Genomic DNA, 19,270 nt, shown 5'->3' on the forward strand with positions numbered 1-19,270 from the left:
ATAAAAAACATTCTTGCGCAGAGGCCATACATTGTTATGTAAGCAAGACTGAAAATTCTTTAAATTTTATGTTGTTTTACTAATTTTGATTAAAGTTACTGAGCGTTTATTATTTCTACTGTGCAAATTGGAATTTTTTACCGAACAAATTACAATAAATTACTGTGCTTTACTTAGCATTTATTATTTTTACTGTGCAAAATATTATATTATACTGATCATTTTTAATTGTTTACTATACAAAAATTAATTAAATACTGATCATTTATCTTTTTACACTGATCAAAATTGAATTATTGAATTATTTACTTATCGCTTTATTAGTACCGATATTAAATTCAACTTTTCAACTTTCATTTTTTATACAATAAATTACCAAAAAGTTTAAACAGATATTTAGAAAAAATGTAATCTCGTAATCACTTAAAATTTAGTCCACTAGAGCTCACATTTGTGTATTTGACTGATAGAAGTGCTGTTTTTAATTATTATTACTTATTTAAAACATAATTAACGATTTTCTGATATTTTAAATTTAAAAATTCGAGGCACCTAACAGTCTATTTTTAGTTTATTTAGAACTAAATATACAAGAAAAACCACGTTGTTTTAAAACAACTATTTCCTTAGGGTTTTTTAACAAATTTGAGATAAAATTGATGATATCAGTTACAAAGTGACTACTAAGAATAACCAACACATTAATAATAATTTAATCGAAATAAATTTTTATCTTGTTAAATATACATACAATAATTAGTAGAGCTGCACTTATTAAAAGTGGGTGTAATCTTTTATTCCAGAACCGTACTCATCTTTTTCATATAACATATTTTCATATTACATAATAAGTTGCATGTAATGAACATGGCCTATAAAAGACAACTGAGGAAATTAAAATCGCAAATAATAATAATAATTAAAGTGCGGTTAAATAAGTCATTTAGTGCAGTCTAGACCGCCCAAGTAGTTTCCTACTCAATCAAATTTCTTCAATTAATTTTCATTAATTAGCACAATTGTCAACTATTATAATTTTCTTGTGTAAAATTTTACGATAAAAACACTTTTTCACGATTTATTTATTTAAAAAAAAAAATGATTTATCAAAAACCCATAAATAAATGTCATGTTAAGGCACCACTTATCGAATAATCCAAGCCTATTTCTGTCTTCTATTCATTCATTTATTCCTCGTTAACTTTAATCTAATTATTACGTAAAGTTAAGATAATGTCATGGACATTATTATTCACTTTATCGCTTCTAATTATTATTTTCTATTATTTGTCACTTACGTCACCTACATCAACGCTCCCCTTTTAATAATAAAAGCGCTTGAAATAAGTCATAAAGTGCAAGTTGAGAAACGCACATCTGCAAGAAAAAGTTGTTGCAAAAGATTATCCGATGCATATCCAGAAATAAAAGCAAGTCTACGAAGCCAAACACTTGCAACTTGTAAGAGTAAATCAGAAAGTTATGAGTACTTTATCTTTTTACTCGAAAATATCCACTTATTTTCAGACGTTAACTTAAACAAACAAAAATTAAAACATAAATTTCATCAAAAAAACTTTCAGAGAAATATGCGGAGCATAGCTTTATTATGACTAATAAAATAAATTAGTAAGGAAGCGTCACAAGAGTATTATATTCCCATCCATCAAAAGTAAAACCAACTGATCATCTCTTTAACTCGTCAATAACAAAATAATTTAAGTCGAATATCAAACCATTCTATGAAAACCACAGTTTTGCTTCAGTAATTAATTCATTGTCTAACATCACAATAAAAAAGATTTATAGTCCAATTTGAATATGTACATTTGTAAAAATAGTAATGACATGGTTTGAAATAAAATATAGATTGTTATTTAAACCGTAGGCGCCGCTCGTGATGCAATATAAACTTAATTCTCATTTAAAATTAGGTAAATAATTGAAATTTCATTGTCACTTCATTTCTATTTTTACAATGTGACGTAAATGTTTTCACAAATAATTATGAGAAAATCTGAAGTAAATAAAAAATAACAATTTTTTTGGTTTATTCAAAAATTGAACATCATTTAAAAGTTTCAACAAGTTATTTCTGTTGGCTAAGTCTTTCGACAGTAGTCGATGGCATTCCAACCAAGCAGTTTGTCTTTTTCAAAAGGATCACTTTTGAGTGAAAGCAAAAATTCAACAATTTTAATATTCTCATCTTCTTTTTCTGTGTCCTCGGCGAAAACTACCACTTTTCCTTCCTCTTCTTCAATAATCTTCATTGTAGAGTTTTTATTTCCCCACGAGCAAGCAATTTGTAAAGCATTTCTTCCTCCTCGGTCTCGACTCTTCAAAACTGTATCTTGATACATTTCTAAAACGGCCAAGTTTCTATAAATCACAGCCACGTGAACTGGGCTGTCTTTAGCCAAAATCATGTCAAACATCAGTCTAATATTCTTGTAGTTTTCTTTGAATGTAATTTCAAATAAATGTGGATAATTGTGATAGCTTTTAGACAACCAAGAAGCAACCAAAAACTCCTCGTAAGTTTTGTGTGCAAAAACTGGTTTCTTTTCGTCATTGAAACCAATAATTAGACCGACGTTGTCTTTAGTTTCTTCAATTTCGTTTAAAAACGTTCCGCAGTCGTGATTAAGTGTTGAAAATGTTGCTTCATCAAGTGATGCTTTCAGGGCTGCAATTTCGTATTGGAGTAATCGAGTGTTTTGAAATTGTTGTTGAATTTTTTGCATTAGATGATTGTCGATGTTAGCCCTTGCTCGCTGAAAAAAATAACGAAATTTCCCTTCTATAAATTCTTGATAGATGTCAGCAAGAGTAAATATTTTAACGTCTTGCAAATATTTCTGAGGATTTTTCAAAAAAATTTCTATCATCATATGAACATGAAGAGGGACTCCTGAATAATTAATATACCCAGAATGTAGAGACAGTTTCATGTTTTCATCCAGAATTGAAGTCATTTCTTGTATTTTCTCATTATCGAAATTGATTTTTAAATTATTGTAAATGTATTCCTTTTGTTCTTTTTCATTAAAATGAGTTATAGTCAAAGAGAGCACATTAAACGTATTTTCAAGAAAACTTCTGGTATTGCTTCTTGACACAATCCATTGACGATAACCTTCAGTAGCTAACTTTTTTATTACAGTGATTACAAAAGGAACACAAGAAGAGGACATTTCATCAAATCCGTCCCACATGAAAGTTGCATTTTTCTCGCATAAAAACGCACAAACAATGTTTTTAACAAATTCGTCCTTACTTTCATTTTCAACAAAATATTGCAACGTCTCCTCCAAACTGTGCTCTTCTTGAAAAAATTTCACATGTTCGTTGAGGTTAATTCTAAGGATCCAGCAATTTTCTGAACACTTGTAGTTCAAAAAGTGTAACATAACGGTTTTTCCCATGCCAGGATCGGCACAAATAATGGTAATCGTGTTTGTAAAGTAGCTCAAAATTTCAAAATCCTTGATGTAGTCACTATCTTCATACTCTTCAATGTTTTTTAAATACGGTTTAAGGCGTTGAATGCTTCCTTGTGACTCCATCCATTCGATTTTTCCATCATAAGTCAGTCGTAAATGATGACAATTCTTGTTCTTGTTGAGTTGACAAACTAACTGAAATTGTTGCTTTGAACATGATTCAGATGTGAGCACAAATTTGGCATAAGAACCTTCCTTAAAAAAGTATTTTTTGTGTCCTAGACCACTAATTATTAATAAATCGGTTTCAAGGTTGTCAATAACAGATGGGGTAAGGAGGAGTTTTGGCACTCGTCGACTCACATAACACTTGGGTAAGTTTTTAGCACAGTTTTCTCCAATCAAAAAATCAGTGTCCTCCATTTGAATCATTTTGGTAAAAAGAAATTCGTCCATATTTCCAAGGTGTTCAATCTTTATAAAAAGACGTCCTTGAAGAGAGACCCTCATTTGGTTGCAAATCTTCGCATAGGTTTCTTCACAACTTCTCAAATCACCTAAAGTGTGTACAATTTTCAAATCTTCACTAAACTCCTCCTTTGCAAAAGTTTCATCTATCAAAATAAATTTCTTTTCTTGGTAAATCCCCAACAGTTTTATCGCTGCGTATATTCCCGCTCTGTACTTGTCACTCACTTTAACAACCAAAGGAATCTTGTCCATGTGCCACAAAATCGTGTAAATTTTTTTCAAACTTTGTTCTATAAAATCTTCTCCTTGCGCCGAAATTGGGATTTTGACATCTTCAGAAAAAAAATCTTCACCAGTGATTGGCTGTGTCCATGATTTTCCTAGTAATTTTCCGAAGTGTTTTGGCAGAATAGTCGCCCAAATTTTGTCCTTGGTAGCAACATCAAGGATGACCACATCAAACACTTGTAAAACTTGACCCAGCAAATGGCTTTCTTTTGAAAGTGATTTCAAGTCAGGCTCGGGAATGTGAGGAGTGAGGATGTATTCAGATAGTTTCAACATGATGTCCCTTTTGGTCAATTTATAATTTCCGAAATCTCCTCTCCACCAACACTTGAAAAAGTTGTTGTAATTTGTGACAACGTCCACATCGCTGTTTCTAGTAATGGCAAATATCGTTTTACTGATGAGACATTTCATCTCTTGGGCATTTTTTTGCTTGGTGTAGAGATAAAATCGGTCCAAAAAATTTGCATCAATTGTGTCTGTGGTGTCAGCAAATTTAAAAATAAAAAATTTTTCGTCCTCACTCAAATCTAATACATTTCTAGCAACACATTTATCATGCCTATAAATTGTGGCATTGGTTAGTTTCACCTCATCCACTTCTTGATTCTTGTTTTTGAATTTTGGTAAAATTTGATTGGTGTACAAGATAAAATGAAATTTTTCAAAAGGTATGCCAGAAGGGTTATTTTTGAAAGCCTCTTCGATTTCTTTAAAACTGTTGCTATATTTCCTCAATCCGAAATTCCCCTTTTCTGCTTCAAACGAATGAAGAGATATATTATCTTCTTTAGCACCGCAATGTTTCAATTGCAAAGCATACAAATGTTCATCGCCGTCCTCGTATTTAATTTCAACAACCACATCATCAAATTTATCCAAATCATTATTATTTGTAGATATTTTAAAGTCCGCAATGTCTTTACTAAGACTGAGGTGAATTCCATAATAAGCTGCTACTAAAAACTCGTAACTGGTGCCGTAATCGAGACACCCAGCTCGAAATTGGAACTTCTAAAAGAGTTCATTTTGTTTTAAATGTTAATCTTGTAAAATTATCTTACCTGACTCGTCATTTAACGCTTCAGCACGTCTCACAAATTCCTGATATTGTGAAATCTCTATATCATATCTGTGTGATAACAGATAAAATGAGATTAGAAATGAAAATTAAATTTATTTCAAATTGACCGCTGAAAAAAATCTAAGTAGGAAACTGTCATGTCAATTAGTACTCTCAAGGGCGCTACTGTATCAGAGTTAAAACCACAGATAAAACAGTAATCTGCTTTATCGGCACAGTGTCAATAATCATCACTTGTCAAAACTTGAAAATTTTCATAATAACAATAAATAGTGAAAAAATAGTGCAAAACAGTGCAAGATGGCGAGTAGTTCAAGGTATATGAACTTAAATAACTTGTTGTAATTTCATATTCAGTCAGATCTTAACCTCGAACGTTATTTTAGGTATGACACGAACAAGGTTTGTTGTAATTCTCATCCAGATGCCCCCCTTATTGAAGACTACAGAGCTGGTGATCAGATTTGTTCTGAATGTGGTTTAGTAGTAGGTGACAGGTAACATTGAAATCAATGAAACCCATTGCAAGGTTATTTATTTCCTTTATTTAGAGTAATTGATGTTGGTTCTGAATGGAGAACCTTCAGTAACGAGAAATCTGGGGTGGATCCTTCCCGTGTTGGTGGGCCTGAGAACCCCCTTTTAAACGGCTCAGACCTGACCACAATGATAGGTCCTGGTCGAGGTTTGCGTTCTGTTATTTAACCAAATTTGTGTTTTATATTGTTTTTTCCAGGAGACGCCTCATTTGATAGTTTCGGTGTGGCGCGCTACCAAAACCGTAAAACAATGAGCAGTTCAGATCGTGCTTTGATCAACGCATTTCGTGAAATTAACGGAATGGCCGATCGTATTAATCTCCCAAGGACTATAGTTGATCGTGCTAACAACTTGTTCAAGCAAGTGCACGACGGACGTAACTTGAAAGGACGCTCGAACGATGCTATAGCGTCAGCTTGTCTTTATATAGCGTGTCGGCAAGAAGGCGTCCCCAGAACATTCAAAGAAATATGCGCTGTTAGTAAAATCAGCAAAAGAGAGATTGGAAGATGTTTCAAGTTGATTTTGAAAGCACTTGAAACTTCAGTTGATCTCATTACCACTGGTGATTTCATGTCGCGGTTTTGCTCAAACCTCGGATTGCCAAATATGGTGCAAAGGGCAGCTACGCATATCGCGAGGAAGGCAGTCGAGTTGGATATTGTTCCTGGGAGGTCGCCGATTTCTGTCGCTGCAGCTGCTATTTATATGGCGTCACAGGTAACAATCCATGTCAAAATAGTATAGCCCAATCAAATTAGACAAAAATATAGGGCGATCGGTGGAAAAAAATCCTAGAAAGTTCGAATTTTTTTAAACGCTTTCTTTATTCTTGGGTAGACATATATCAAAAGTCCCCGATGGTGGGAGGTGAGCTCGAGGAGGGGGAGAGGGCTAAAGGTGTCTTTTTTTGTTTATATCTCGGAAACTATTACTCCTAACGGTTTTTGCCTGCTTATTAAAATTAAAGCCAACAAAATTTCCTACAAAAATGGTCATTTGCATTTTTGTTGTAGGACTAACTGTACGCGAGTTATAGGGCTGACAAAAAATATCATTTAAAAAATGTGCTTTATCCGCATTTAAAACAGAATTAATCTTGTGATTTAAAAAAAAACTGAAAGCAAATTGAATTTATTGGGTGCAACACTTCATTAGAGAGTCTATAAAGTCTTCCGAATCGTTCTTATATGCTGCATTTTCGTCTTCAACTTAAACATTGAAAACCGATTTACAGTCTTGTTCAGTACAATATTAATAAATAGATGATTTATTTGTTATTCCATTGGCTTAGGTCTCTATAAAACTAGATAATTACCTATGTTATGTATAGGATTCAGTTATAGGAGTCTCGTTCTTCGCATGGGGTATGTTTATGGATAAATATTAAATGTTGATTTTCATAAAGTGTCGTCACAGTGCACTTCTGCACTCTCAAAATTCGAAATTTCATGTTTCTAATTTTGTTTTTAAGCGTTTAAACTCTACTTTATGTCATTAAAATTTGAAAAGTGCACTTCTACACTCTCTAAGGATCATATTTTCTAAATTTAATGTGTTTATATCCCTTTAAATGTGTACACCGTTTTATTCCCTTAAAAACTAATTTTCGAAAAATCTGATTTTAGTGCCTCTTTACACCTCTAAAGAATTTTATGTTTATATCTTTGTTTAAACATTTACACCCCATTTAACCTCCTTACAGATTGATTCTCTCTTTCATCCAAAATTTTTATTTATATCTCCGTTTAAATGTTTACACCTTTCAGGCAGACCAGCTTAGTTGAGGAACGCTCTACACATATAAATACTTACCATATCATAATGAAATGTGTTTCAAAGGATTTTTAATGCAATTTTATGTAGACTCCAAACTTTTGAAGCCTACGGTTAGTCCTACGACAAAAATGAATAGGACCATTTTTTCTTTAATGAAGTATTGGACCCAGTAAATTCAAATTACTGTCAGTTTTTTTTAATTACAAGACTAATTCTGTTTTAAATGCAGATAAAGCAATTTTTTTAAATGATATTTTTTTCTGCCCTATAACTCGCTTACGGTTAGTCCTACAACAAAAATGCAAAGGACCATTTTTGTAGGAAATTTTGTAAGCTTTAATTCTGATAAGAGATAAAAACCTATACGAGTGATAATTTCCGAGATATAAGCAAAAGACCAAAAAAGACACCTTTAACCCCCTCCAACCTTCGGGGACTTTTGATATATGTATACCCAAGTGTAGAGAAAGCGTTTAAAAAAAATCCACCTCTCTAGGATTTTTTTCCACCGATTTGTCTAATTTTACTGGGCTAATATACAATTTTTTTATTATGAAATAATTTGTATTTTTTAGGCATCGGAAGACAAACGGAGTCAGAAAGAAATCGGCGACATCGCAGGAGTGGCCGACGTCACCATTCGCCAATCGTACAAACTGATGTATCCCCACGCTATCAAACTATTTCCGGAAGATTTCAAATTTGCAACACCGATCGATCAATTACCACAAATGTAAAATCGGTGCTTTTTAATACGTTTTGTTTGTCTTTTATTACAAAAATTGATGTAAATTTTATTTATAGATCTTAAGCACTAGGTCGAGTTAAGTAAAATTTTATACAAAACACATTTAGGTACGATCTTTTATAAGAAGAATTATATTGAATGAGTCGAAATTTTGTGTTATGTTTTGAACTGAGAAATCATTTCGTTGATTTCCTGCACTGCTTCCATGTCTATTTCCGCCTCCTCAGAAGATTCGCTGACGTCGGAATTTTCATCTTCGCCTTCGTCGACTTTTTCTGGAATCGAACTCTGAATTATTTCGCCGACTGTTAATTCGTTTTCTTCGTCACTGGACAAATTGATGAGTTCGTCTGATGGGCCAGGATCGAAGTCTCTGGGGACGTAAGCCGGTTGAAGGCCCACATTTTTGTAAATCCCCTTTTTAATATTGCTCAACATTTGATTGTAATAGTCGAGATGAGATCCGCTTTCTTTTTTGCGCTCCTTCACTTTGGACGTTTTTTCCTGTAGAACTTTTTTGTCTTCAAGCAGTTCTCTCTGGACGGCTTCCAAGACGTGATCATTGACGATTTTGCGACAATCAGTGATGAAATTATCAGGCAGCCAACCGTTTTTCGGGTCGCAGAAAGTCCCTGAAGACTTGGGCAACCTCGATATCTTCTCTTGTATTTGTGGGAGGATTAAGTCGCACAGCTGGTAGAACATTTGTCTCGCTGGTGGGATTGTCAGCGGTCTTAAAACGTAGTATCTCTCATCTAACTCCATTTTGGGCTTTGCGGACATGTCGTGTTTCAGGGACATTTTCTTCACGTTTGTGGTGCCCAAGAAGGAGGAAGTTTTTCCAGCGTAACTCCTCTTAGCTGACACTTTTAGTTTGGTGCTTTCTGCCGTTCGTATTCTGTAATCTAGGGTTTGGTATATTCGAGCTTTTGGGTCTTTTCGGGGGTCATAGCCGAATTTTACCCAAGAAATTCGCCAAGGACCGTTAGTGAAATAATAAGAAACGACTGGGAGAATTATTTTGGAATGTTCGTCTGAGAGACCTGTGTTGTAACGAATGGCGGCTTTTGTCCAGATGGGTCTCTCCTCAAACAACTAATTTTTATTTTTATTAAGACAAAAAAGTCCTGAGGCGACTTACTTGCTTAACCCTTTCAATTCTCTCCTCCAAATTTCTGTGCTTCAAAAGTTTTAAAGCACTTTCTAAAGGTTCAGTTGGTATTTCCTTATCTTGAAAACTAACAAAAATGGACGTTTGTTGTCTATTTTTTCCAAATATTCTACAAACATTTTTTTGCTGTTTTAGACTGACTCTAGATTGGGCAGTTTGCACACTCCTAAGTTTTAGTTTAGGATCAGTTTTCTCACTGTCGACGTTTAATTTTTTTTGCGAACTGTCGTAAAGTGAGAAGTGGACTGGTAGTAAAAACTGTTCCATATTTCGCGCCTCTTCATTCCTAAAAAACGAACGTTTAAAAAATAAAACTAAATGGAGAACAATGTACTCCAGCCATTCAGGGTTTGGCAGTTTATGGGGAATAATTTTCTCATAAATGTATTCTGTTTTAGACAACTTGGTTTCGGGTTCTTTGGCCACTAATGGTAAATATTGGAAGTCACAAAGCCCTAAAAGCATACTTTAAAATTCTGCACACAAGAGGCAATTAATTATGTACTGTTAAAACTAAAATTTATCACAGAAACTCCTTCAACATTATAACTGATATCATCATTTGACGTTGCTTCAGGCTGTAGAAACTTCTTTTTCACTTTAATTAAAATTCCTGGTTTAAAATCTTTATCAGCAAAGCAACCTTTATTATATTTATTTGCCGGATGAAAGTGTAATTCTAGTTTGCGTCCATGTTCAGCCACACTCTAAAAACAGACTTACAAAACGAAAAAGAAAAAAACAAGTCAATACTGATTCAATTTGTTCAATTCCTCCCAAAGTCTCCAATGCTTTATTAACATTTTTCACTTCACCGGGATACTCAACTCGTATCAAGCGCTTATTAATTTGTAAAATACAGTTAGGATCAAGAGTATTTTGACATAAACTCTCATTTTCTGATTGTTTCTGAGACTTGACATTGGGATTAACAGTGTTTCTGTCATCCTTTTTAAGGTCGAGCTGTGACTCTATTTCAAATGGTTTCGAAATGTTTACTGTTTCAGTGTCCATTGTAACACCTTTTAATTATTTGCATACAAAAAACCCACTTTTTAAAGGTTATATTTTGATTGACAAATTGACAATTTCAGTCCTCAGTCGGTAAAAAAGAAATCTACATTTTTACAGTACCTTTGCTTTATAAATTATTGTTAAAATCTTCTAATAACTAATAAGTTCACGAATATGAAAACGCAAATAAGTTTATATATTTCTCCATTTATTCACGAAAGGAATAGTTTCAAGAATATAGTTTGGACATGAAAATGTTCTTAATTAACGTCTAACGTGTAACAGTATTTCAGGATTTTCAGTTACAATAGCTAAACTCCAAATTACATTGTTAGGAATGTACACCTAATGTTCTCTCTTTAAACTTACATAACTGGACTCAAGTCTACTGCACATCATTCTGTGGTTTGAGAAACCGATTTGTTCGAGTATAATTCTAAAACTCGTTCAGATATAAAAACTATGACTGGGCACTTAATCTCTGACTAATATTTTCAATTCTAACTTTGAGATTTTGTATAACATCTGTTGCTAATTCCTCCACGTTCGTATACCTACACGTTTGAAAATTAAAGATATCGACAAGAAAGCCCATAACTTGGTCCTTGAAATAAACACAAGTATCCCTGAGTAGTTCGTCGGGCCCCAAAAAACCCCATGCTAAAAGCGGCGAAAGCTGCTCAGAAATCGAATAAAAGTGCGCCATAAACCCTGTCGGAAACTTCAACATCCTCCTTTTGGCCTTCAGCACCGACCACACGGCAGTGGTCAACGCCGTCTCCTTGAAACCATTCGACAACCACCGATTCTGCACCACCGCCGTCACCGACGACGGCGGCGAGTCCAAGTCCTCGAAAGCGTCCATGAGGATGTAGTCCATAACCACGTCGTAGAACGTCAAAGCTTTCACCCCTTTCATGCTTAGCTCTTCTTCCAGTTCGCGCCAGTTGTTCGGATCTTGGATGTACTTGAGCATCTCTTCGTAGCCGATGAGGAAGTCTTTGGGGTCTCGGTCGGCGTAGAGGAGGAGATCGGCGAGGATTTGGCGACCGGCGTCGGCGAACCAAACGTAATTCAATCTGTCACGCAAGATGTATTGGAAAGCGAGACGAAGACAGTGCAATTTTGCCAGGTATTCGCCGTCGGAGCCGCATTTCACCAGCTCGGTGCGGAGGGTCCTACAGGGGATGCCCCCGTTTTCAAGGTGGCGCAGCGCCGCTTGGTACAAGGGGAATTGTTCCAAGTCGGGGAAGTAGTCAGAAAACTCCTCGAATTCCCTCAAATCGGCCACCTGGAATAATATGAACAACTTTTTTTTGCAATTTGCACACATAGTCCAGTCAGTAGGGGCCAAAAAAGGCCTTTGTCCTACAAAAGGTGAGGTGGTAGTAATTTTTTAATATGTTGTTAAGATCTAAGCTTTAACAAAAAATCCAAAAAATAACTCCGCAGCGGTTGATTCTACGGCAAAATTCCGCACATTTTCTGTATAAACATTTTTTTGTAAGTCTAATGTGTAACGAGTTACAGCGGCGGAAAGATGAACATTTTTCCCAGAAAAATAGAAAACTCCCCCATTTTCGTAAGAACAAATTACACTTGTTTTTAATGTTTTTATACAGCGATATCTATTTCAAATTACAGTGATTTTTCTTGTTACATATAGGGTTATTCATAAATATGAAGCAATATTTGAACCTCAAAAATGACCTATAAAATGATGTTAATTAAATAATAACTCCTGTCCTATCTCTACTGATAAGAACTTTACAGCCCTCGGAACGTGGGTATGGATTTTTTTTGTAATAACTTCGGAACCATTTGACCAAAATACAGAGTAGTCCAGAAGTCTGGAAACGCTTATTATTTTCTGGCGAAACTATCAATTTTTTAGGCAAAAAAAATTGTAGGTGTACAATGGCTATAGAATTCCTATTCCAAAAAAAATTGAATATCAATTAATTGTTTTTTCTTACACTAACAATTTTTTTAATGGAAATCTACCACATTTAGCTTATTAAAAGAATTGTTGCTGTGTAATTATTTTTTTTTTTGTAAATTTAACACTTTTTGTTAAAAAAATGTTTGACTTACAAGTATTAAAGAATTTTTTTTAATAAACTACTCGTTTTTTTTTAATTAAATTGATGAATGTTTAAAGGTTGTAAAGAAGCGATGCCAAGATATTTTTTATTTTAATTAATTGTTTAAACGTACCACCCCTTGGCCGGTGGAAGAAAGTTTTGACAACAGATAAAGTTTATAATTTTTTTAACATAAATATTTTTGTACATTTATAAAATGCATGAACATATCTTTGTAAAACAATAAATAAAAAACCGTTTTATTTGAGAAAAATATATATATTAATAGTATGGTAATCTCAAAAGTTTAAACAATTTTTCTCTTTAACATATTTTGTAATCGGATCTTTTTTCTTAAACTGTCTAATTTTTAACTTGAACTGAAATTTTTAATTAGAAATTTGTGATTTGCCATATTTCCTAAAATATGAACGAAATTGCCAAAATATGCATTTTTTAATTGGCCTATTTTCATAAAAAAAAAACATCAGATATGCATAGAAAACTGATAAGTTTGTTGATATACCTCTTAATAACAAATATGCATATAAGCTGAGCCTTATTTATGAATAACCCTATATGTAACAAGAAAAATCAGTGTAATTTAAAATAGATATCGCTGTATAATTATTGCGGTGTGGAAAAAACATTAAAAACAAGTGTAATTTGTTCTTACAAAATTCATCGTCGACAATGGGGAGTTTTACTATTTTTTGGGAAAAATGTTCATATTTCGGCCGCTGTAACTCGTTACACATTAGAAAAAAAAATGTTGATACAAAAAATGTGAGAAATTTTATCTTCTTTTTCTATCTGAACACTTTTGCCGTAGAATCAACCGCTGCGGAGTTATTTTGGAAAAATCGATTTTTCGTACCTTTCATCCAAGATGGCAGCTCAAGCGGTCCTCCCCCAAGGTCGAAAACTTGGATTTTTTTGTCAAGGCCTAGACCTTAACAACATATTAAATAATTACTACTACCCCACCTTTTGTAGGGCAAAACTCCCTACTGACTGGACTATTAACCGATTTTTGATTTTTATAATTTTTTTCTTAATACAAAAGTACTATTTTCATACTTACAACATCCTGTGCTGAGGCAAAACTCTCTCCTCCGGATAAATCCGCGTCAATCCCATTTTCCGAAAGGTGTGTCCCACTTTCAGGCCTAAACAACACCGACCTTTGGTCCAGGAATAACATTTCTGCTTTATCTTGCAGTTCTATAGCAACGTCTAATAAATGTTGAAGATCCTTGCAAAAATTCGCTTCTTCAGGACCCAAAACCGCCATAGCACCTCCTCCATCCCTGGATCTATACAAGGCTAAGGCGTCTTCCCAATAGTTTATGCATGTTTCTAAAGCCTCCATTGCTGGAAAAAAATTGCTTTGCTTATTAAAAAACAATAGAATGAGAATGGCAATAGTCATATCTCCGTGTCATAGAGAAAGGAAAAAAAGACACCCAATTACTGTTTATATATATGGAGTATAGTATACAATGCAGGAGCCGCCCGTAATGGTTAAAATATGCGGTTGCCTTAAGTGGCCATTAAATGGTAGTAGGTCGGGATTTTTTGTATGAAATAACACAGTCCTGCAATTTACTACTGACTATATTTAGCACCTGATTGTCAATTTGATTGCAGCGATTATGCGTTTTGGTTTAAAATAGACACTAGGTGAGAATGTTCTATTCGCCACTTAGTCAATGTCGGGTAAACACTCAAATATCAATAAAATAAATCGCTGCAAATAGTCAAAAATGACATTTCCGGAGCATTTAAAGCCCTTCGCTTTAATCCACATTTTCTTCGTATAGTGCTATAAAAACGATTAAATATTATTATTACGGTTGTCAATCCTACAATTGTTATTTTAGAATCGTTATTTACCGTTATTTGTGGTCGATGTTTGCAATGCTTCATTAGCAGTGACTAGACCGGAAAAAACTGCAAAACTGTGCTGCAAATTTGTTTTATACCATTTTGTTAGTTGTTGAAGACAATTTTGTGTATTGTTATTTAAATAAATTACACAAATTCATAATAATTAAAAAAGGCGTATTTTAATGTTGTAAAAACGTTAGCCCGTTTATGATTTTTCAGCAAAATACGAGTATTTTTGTTTCATTAGAGCAAGAATGGGAACAATTCTTCATAATATAAAGTACTGCTTTAATAAAATGTCGGCAAAATGTGAACAGTTTAAAAGGAATGATAATTTTTAGGTCACTTAATGGTTTGTAATGTTCTCATTAAGCTATATACGAAGTAGCTATTAAAATACATAATTTTCTGATTATTATTTAAATCGTAAATTTAGGTACAGGCTTGACCCTGAAACGCTGACAAAAAATCAATATAATATATAAAAAATAAGTCGATAAAATACACCAAAATTACCGTCTCTCATATTTACGGCTCAAAAGTACAAACACCTTCAATAAAGATCATCAACCGCTAAAACTAATATTTGACTTTTAATACAGTCTATTTGAACATGCCTTCATAAAGCTGTTAATCTGATTTAATTTTTCGAAAAAATAAAATGTGCAATAATTTTAACAGCAATATTTACTTTCTTTGTAGTAAAACTGAGAAGTGTGATATGAAAGCAGAAAACTCATGTCAGTTTCCCTTCATAAAGAGACTTGAGACTCCACTAACATCCTAGGAGGTCTAAAACGTTAACACACTTGAAATGTCTCCATTACATCGTAAAGCATCCAAAAAAATCGATCATGGGAAGCAAGTATAATGATTTTAATCAAGATTCAAGCGTATGGCTAGAATCCCTTATCATCCTGTTTATGAAAATCCCTTCCTGAATTATGAAACAAGGGTCTGAAATTTTGTGGTAACAGGAAATGAATTTTGTATTTCTTTTGAACAGTGCGTAATGACAATAATCATTTTTATATTATTTTTTATAATAAAAGTGATAAAACGATAAATTATTATTGCACAAAAATGTGTTTATGTATGTAGCAGATATCACTGACGCCGGCTGGGCTATTGAAGTTAGAAAAATCAAATAATTACTATGAACTTTGCATACTAATGATAATGTTTATAAGTGGATAGACTGCAATGTAATAATAATTATAATGTCTGAAATCACTTCGAAGGCAAAACAATAAATATTATTTGCATACAATAATGCGCAAATTCAATATCGTTTTTGTAATAAAAATTAGTAAAAGGCATTTATCGCGACAAAATACTAAAGAACAGAAAGTTGAATACGAGTATAACTGAAATAACATATTTTCTATTTACTCTTTACTAAAATTCAAATCAATTAAACCACTCAGGTTGCTTTATCTTAAAAAAAAAAACAAAAACGGTTTTCGACCGAAAAATTCAATTTTGTTAAAAATCTGAAGCAAATCAACAGAAGTAAAAACATTGCAAAATATAATAATTGATATTTGGAAATTAAAATTTTGGCCTTTACATTAGCATGATTTTGTCACCCAATTTCGTAATAAAGTACTATAAAATAGTACAAATTTCTTTATAATCATAACATAAAATAAATAATAAATTTCGAAAGCAATCAACGTCATAAATCACAATCACAGCATCACGGAATTTATTAAAAGAGTTGACAACATTTGAACGTACAATTCCGTGAAACGTGGGAATAACTGACCTTAAAAGCTTATATCTAAAAAACATAAACAATCATGATCTTGAAAAAAATGCCGTTTTATCAATGAAAATAAAGAACAATATGCAATCAAGTGCTATTTCTCATGTTGAAGCGTTTAAAAGTTCCGCTAGCGATTTGGCTAAGTAGCAGCTACTTATGATTCCATCATGAGGCATCACTATTACATGATTTGTACTATGCAATTGCCCTCTTCCTAATAACAACGGCACTACAAATTTATATGCATTACTCCATACGCATCATCATTATTACTGGACACATGTTGGGATCAAACGGACTGTGAATACGAAACGAGAACTTTCCATCGTGATGTCGACTTTCAATTAGCCAAATTCTAGCTTCTAAGATAAGATATTCAGCATACTTTTAAGGTCAAACTGTATCAACAAGAAGAGGTCACAAATTTTTAAATTAATTTAGTTTGTATTTGGAGCAAAGGTTAAGAGATCAGATACAAATTTTCATGTTAAGATAAATCATAAAAACAAAAACATAATCAAACGTGTGAAATTCCATAAAAGGGAAAAATGAGGCATTTTTGAGGTTCTTAGATATGGAGAAGCTGCTGACCCTGGTTTCGTTTTCATTATTTTGAAGTGTTTTGACGAAAGTTGATGCTGATGTAATGGTTTATATTTTGCACAGGGTTTTGAAACGAAAAGGTTAACAAGAAGATCAAGATAAAGATCGGTTTCTCAAATTTTATCCATAATGCAAACAAAAGAAATAAAAATTAGACAATTGTGCAAGAAAACTGTTTATTATTTAAGAATTTATAAAAGAATATAAAATATTATTAGAAACGTTGCTCCTGAATTAGTAGAATTTCCTTAATTATTGTAATGATAAGCCTTCCGAAGAATGCCTTTAATAAATCAACGCTGAAGTAAATAAATATATTAATAAGACAAAACCTTGGACACCAAACAGCCTGTAAGATTTATTATTCAGGAACTTTCATATTATATCTTAATCTCAATTTTCCCATTTTTTTCAATCTTTAAACATGTCAACAGAAGACAATAAAAACTTTGTTCGCATTTTCCACTCAAATGAAAAAATCCGATGAACGATAAAAAATAAAATATTCATAGGCATTGTCCTCTCCATATTCGCCCCAAAATTGAATTTTTTAAACAAAGAGGGATCGAGTGATGACTTTCAAAGTGGATAGATCTGCATGCATACATTATTGAAATCGTCCAAATCACGGCCCTAAGTGTACGAATAAAAATCAATACGCCACCCATAGGCAAAAAAGTGTTTATAGGATTGACTCCAGTTATTCAACTTTACTATTTGATGCAGACAATTGTCAATGATTTAATAAATCTAATTCGATGTAATCTAATATTATTCATATCGTAGCCACTACTACAAACTAATAGAAATGATTTCATTGTACGATCTGTGATGTATCCGGTGACGTCACTTGAAACTTGGAAGGATTCTCGAACTCCGGTCATTGTGAGTCACGTTCTTAATATGAACAAATTCTGTTTATATTTCATATCTCGTTTTGACATTTCAACTCCAAAAACGGATTCTTCAGCTATCGGCCCCAGTTCCGACCAGATCTGGCCCCAATTGAAACCGCTTGGTAGGCAAGTGACTAATCATGATCTAGCATTGTATTCGCTCATAAATAACAATTTTCTCAAAGTGTTTGTTTATTGCCATTTACGGTGTGACATTAGCTGCACCTTGTACCTGAAGTAATCGTTGAAAAGCAATGTTTGTGTTTGCATAATAATTCAGGTCACCAACCTTATATTTACTAAAACATCATTGTTTTTCATGATGTTGTATCTACGAGTATAGTTATGTAAGTTGGATTTTTGGTGACTCAACGAAATGAAAAAATTTAGCCCCAACTGTGTGACATAGACTTGGGCAATAACAACGGGTAAACTTAACCCATTAAAAGAAGTTGTGTTGTAAGACGACACAAAATATGCTACGCAAGATATTCAAGAAAAATAATAAGATACCGTAACAAGACACTTGTTTTCTAATTTTAAAACTGCATCATTCCCAGACAACCTTTCGTTCTTTCGTTTAGGTCAACAACAAGACATGACGTTTCGTTTAGCACATTTATGTTTACCTTCAGACTTACGTAATTTTTCTAGAGCTCTATAATAGAGTTGTTGTTTAATGGTGTATTTCACCTAGGGTAATAAAAATGATTCGAGGTGATGTCCCAGCTGGTGTTTGGCTCCCCGGCTGTATTAATTTTGAATAGTTGCAGGGTGGAGGGGATGTCATTCGAATCAGGGTGGAATTCAGAAGGATCCTCCAGCTGCATGGACGACGCAGAGAGCAAAAAGCGATCAATAAAAACAAAAAAAAAGTAGATAATTACAAGGTTAATCTTTAAAGTTATTGAAGCACAAAGAAAAACTGATAGACGCAGGTTCATTAACCATTTGACCTGTATATATTCTCCATGTAATTTTTTCCAATGAGATTCGGTTGACTGGCCACAAATTATTCAATTAGTTCAAGAGAAAAATTCTCAAGATGCAGTGTGATGCACGTCCGTTGGAAATTCTGTTTATTCACTTAATATAATTTATGATTTGAACACCTTCAATAAAAAATATTTTTTTGTGTCTTTGTATTATTATTGTCTTTGCAATTGATTGAATTTTAACTTTCCTGTGAGTATTATTGATTTAAAAATAAAAAATTAAAACAAAAAGTAATGTAAAGTAATTTTTAAAAAAAGTGTGGAAAAAAATTAGTACATATTTGCTTCTAAATTTTCGGAGTCAGTTTTCAATTAATTAACACGCATAATAAGTGTAAAAAAAATCCTAATTTTGATAAACAATTCGTTTGCCTAAATAATCTCTCTGATTAATTATATTTTGGTAAATGTACTTGTAATAATCACTTATTTTTTTATTAAAGCACTTTAGTTTTGTAAATTATGGACAGATAACTTAGTTTTTTTACTGTTT

General features: G+C 33.0%; 4 protein-coding genes across 4 annotated transcripts in view; 1 reads left to right on the forward strand and 3 right to left on the reverse strand.

Annotated features, from left to right (window-relative positions):
• Window positions 1-2,034: 2,034 nt before the first annotated feature.
• Window positions 2,035-5,314, reverse strand: LOC123012818. Its single transcript, XM_044410970.1, has 2 exons — window positions 5,270-5,314; window positions 2,035-5,219 (listed from the first exon to the last, which is right to left on the reverse strand). The coding sequence occupies exons 1-2, from the start codon at window positions 5,279-5,281 to the stop codon at window positions 2,103-2,105; spliced, it is 3,129 nt and encodes a 1,042-aa protein (XP_044266905.1). The 5' UTR covers window positions 5,282-5,314; the 3' UTR covers window positions 2,035-2,102.
• A 169-nt stretch (window positions 5,315-5,483) lies between these two features.
• LOC123012542 (transcription initiation factor IIB) lies at window positions 5,484-8,505 on the forward strand. The gene is made up of 5 exons (XM_044410547.1): window positions 5,484-5,606; window positions 5,676-5,786; window positions 5,841-5,974; window positions 6,026-6,549; window positions 8,184-8,505. Exons 1-5 carry the CDS (start codon window positions 5,590-5,592, stop codon window positions 8,343-8,345), a joined length of 948 nt encoding a protein of 315 aa, XP_044266482.1. The 5' UTR covers window positions 5,484-5,589; the 3' UTR covers window positions 8,346-8,505.
• Window positions 8,459-10,607, reverse strand: LOC123012541 (general transcription factor 3C polypeptide 5). Its single transcript, XM_044410546.1, has 5 exons — window positions 10,281-10,607; window positions 10,033-10,234; window positions 9,862-9,982; window positions 9,498-9,813; window positions 8,459-9,451 (listed from the first exon to the last, which is right to left on the reverse strand). Exons 1-5 carry the CDS (start codon window positions 10,539-10,541, stop codon window positions 8,513-8,515), a joined length of 1,839 nt encoding a protein of 612 aa, XP_044266481.1. The 5' UTR covers window positions 10,542-10,607; the 3' UTR covers window positions 8,459-8,512.
• Window positions 10,608-10,734: 127 nt separating this feature from the next.
• The window catches only part of LOC123012378 (mitoguardin), a 46,295-nt gene continuing 37,759 nt past the window's right edge, over window positions 10,735-19,270 (reverse strand). Inside the window, exons 4-5 of the mRNA XM_044410247.1 lie at window positions 13,710-13,999; window positions 10,735-11,832 (exon numbers count right to left, since the gene is read on the reverse strand). Coding sequence (XP_044266182.1) covers window positions 11,002-11,832; window positions 13,710-13,999 — 1,121 coding nt within the window. The 3' untranslated portion in view covers window positions 10,735-11,001. The remainder of the gene's footprint in view (window positions 11,833-13,709; window positions 14,000-19,270) is intronic.

The sequence above is a fragment of the Tribolium madens genome, unplaced genomic scaffold (genome assembly GCF_015345945.1).
Source record: "Tribolium madens isolate multiple individuals breed KSU strain unplaced genomic scaffold, Tmad_KSU_1.1 Scaffold_96;HRSCAF=242;Tcas5.2_LG5, whole genome shotgun sequence".
Lineage (NCBI taxonomy): Eukaryota > Metazoa > Arthropoda > Insecta > Coleoptera > Tenebrionidae > Tribolium > Tribolium madens.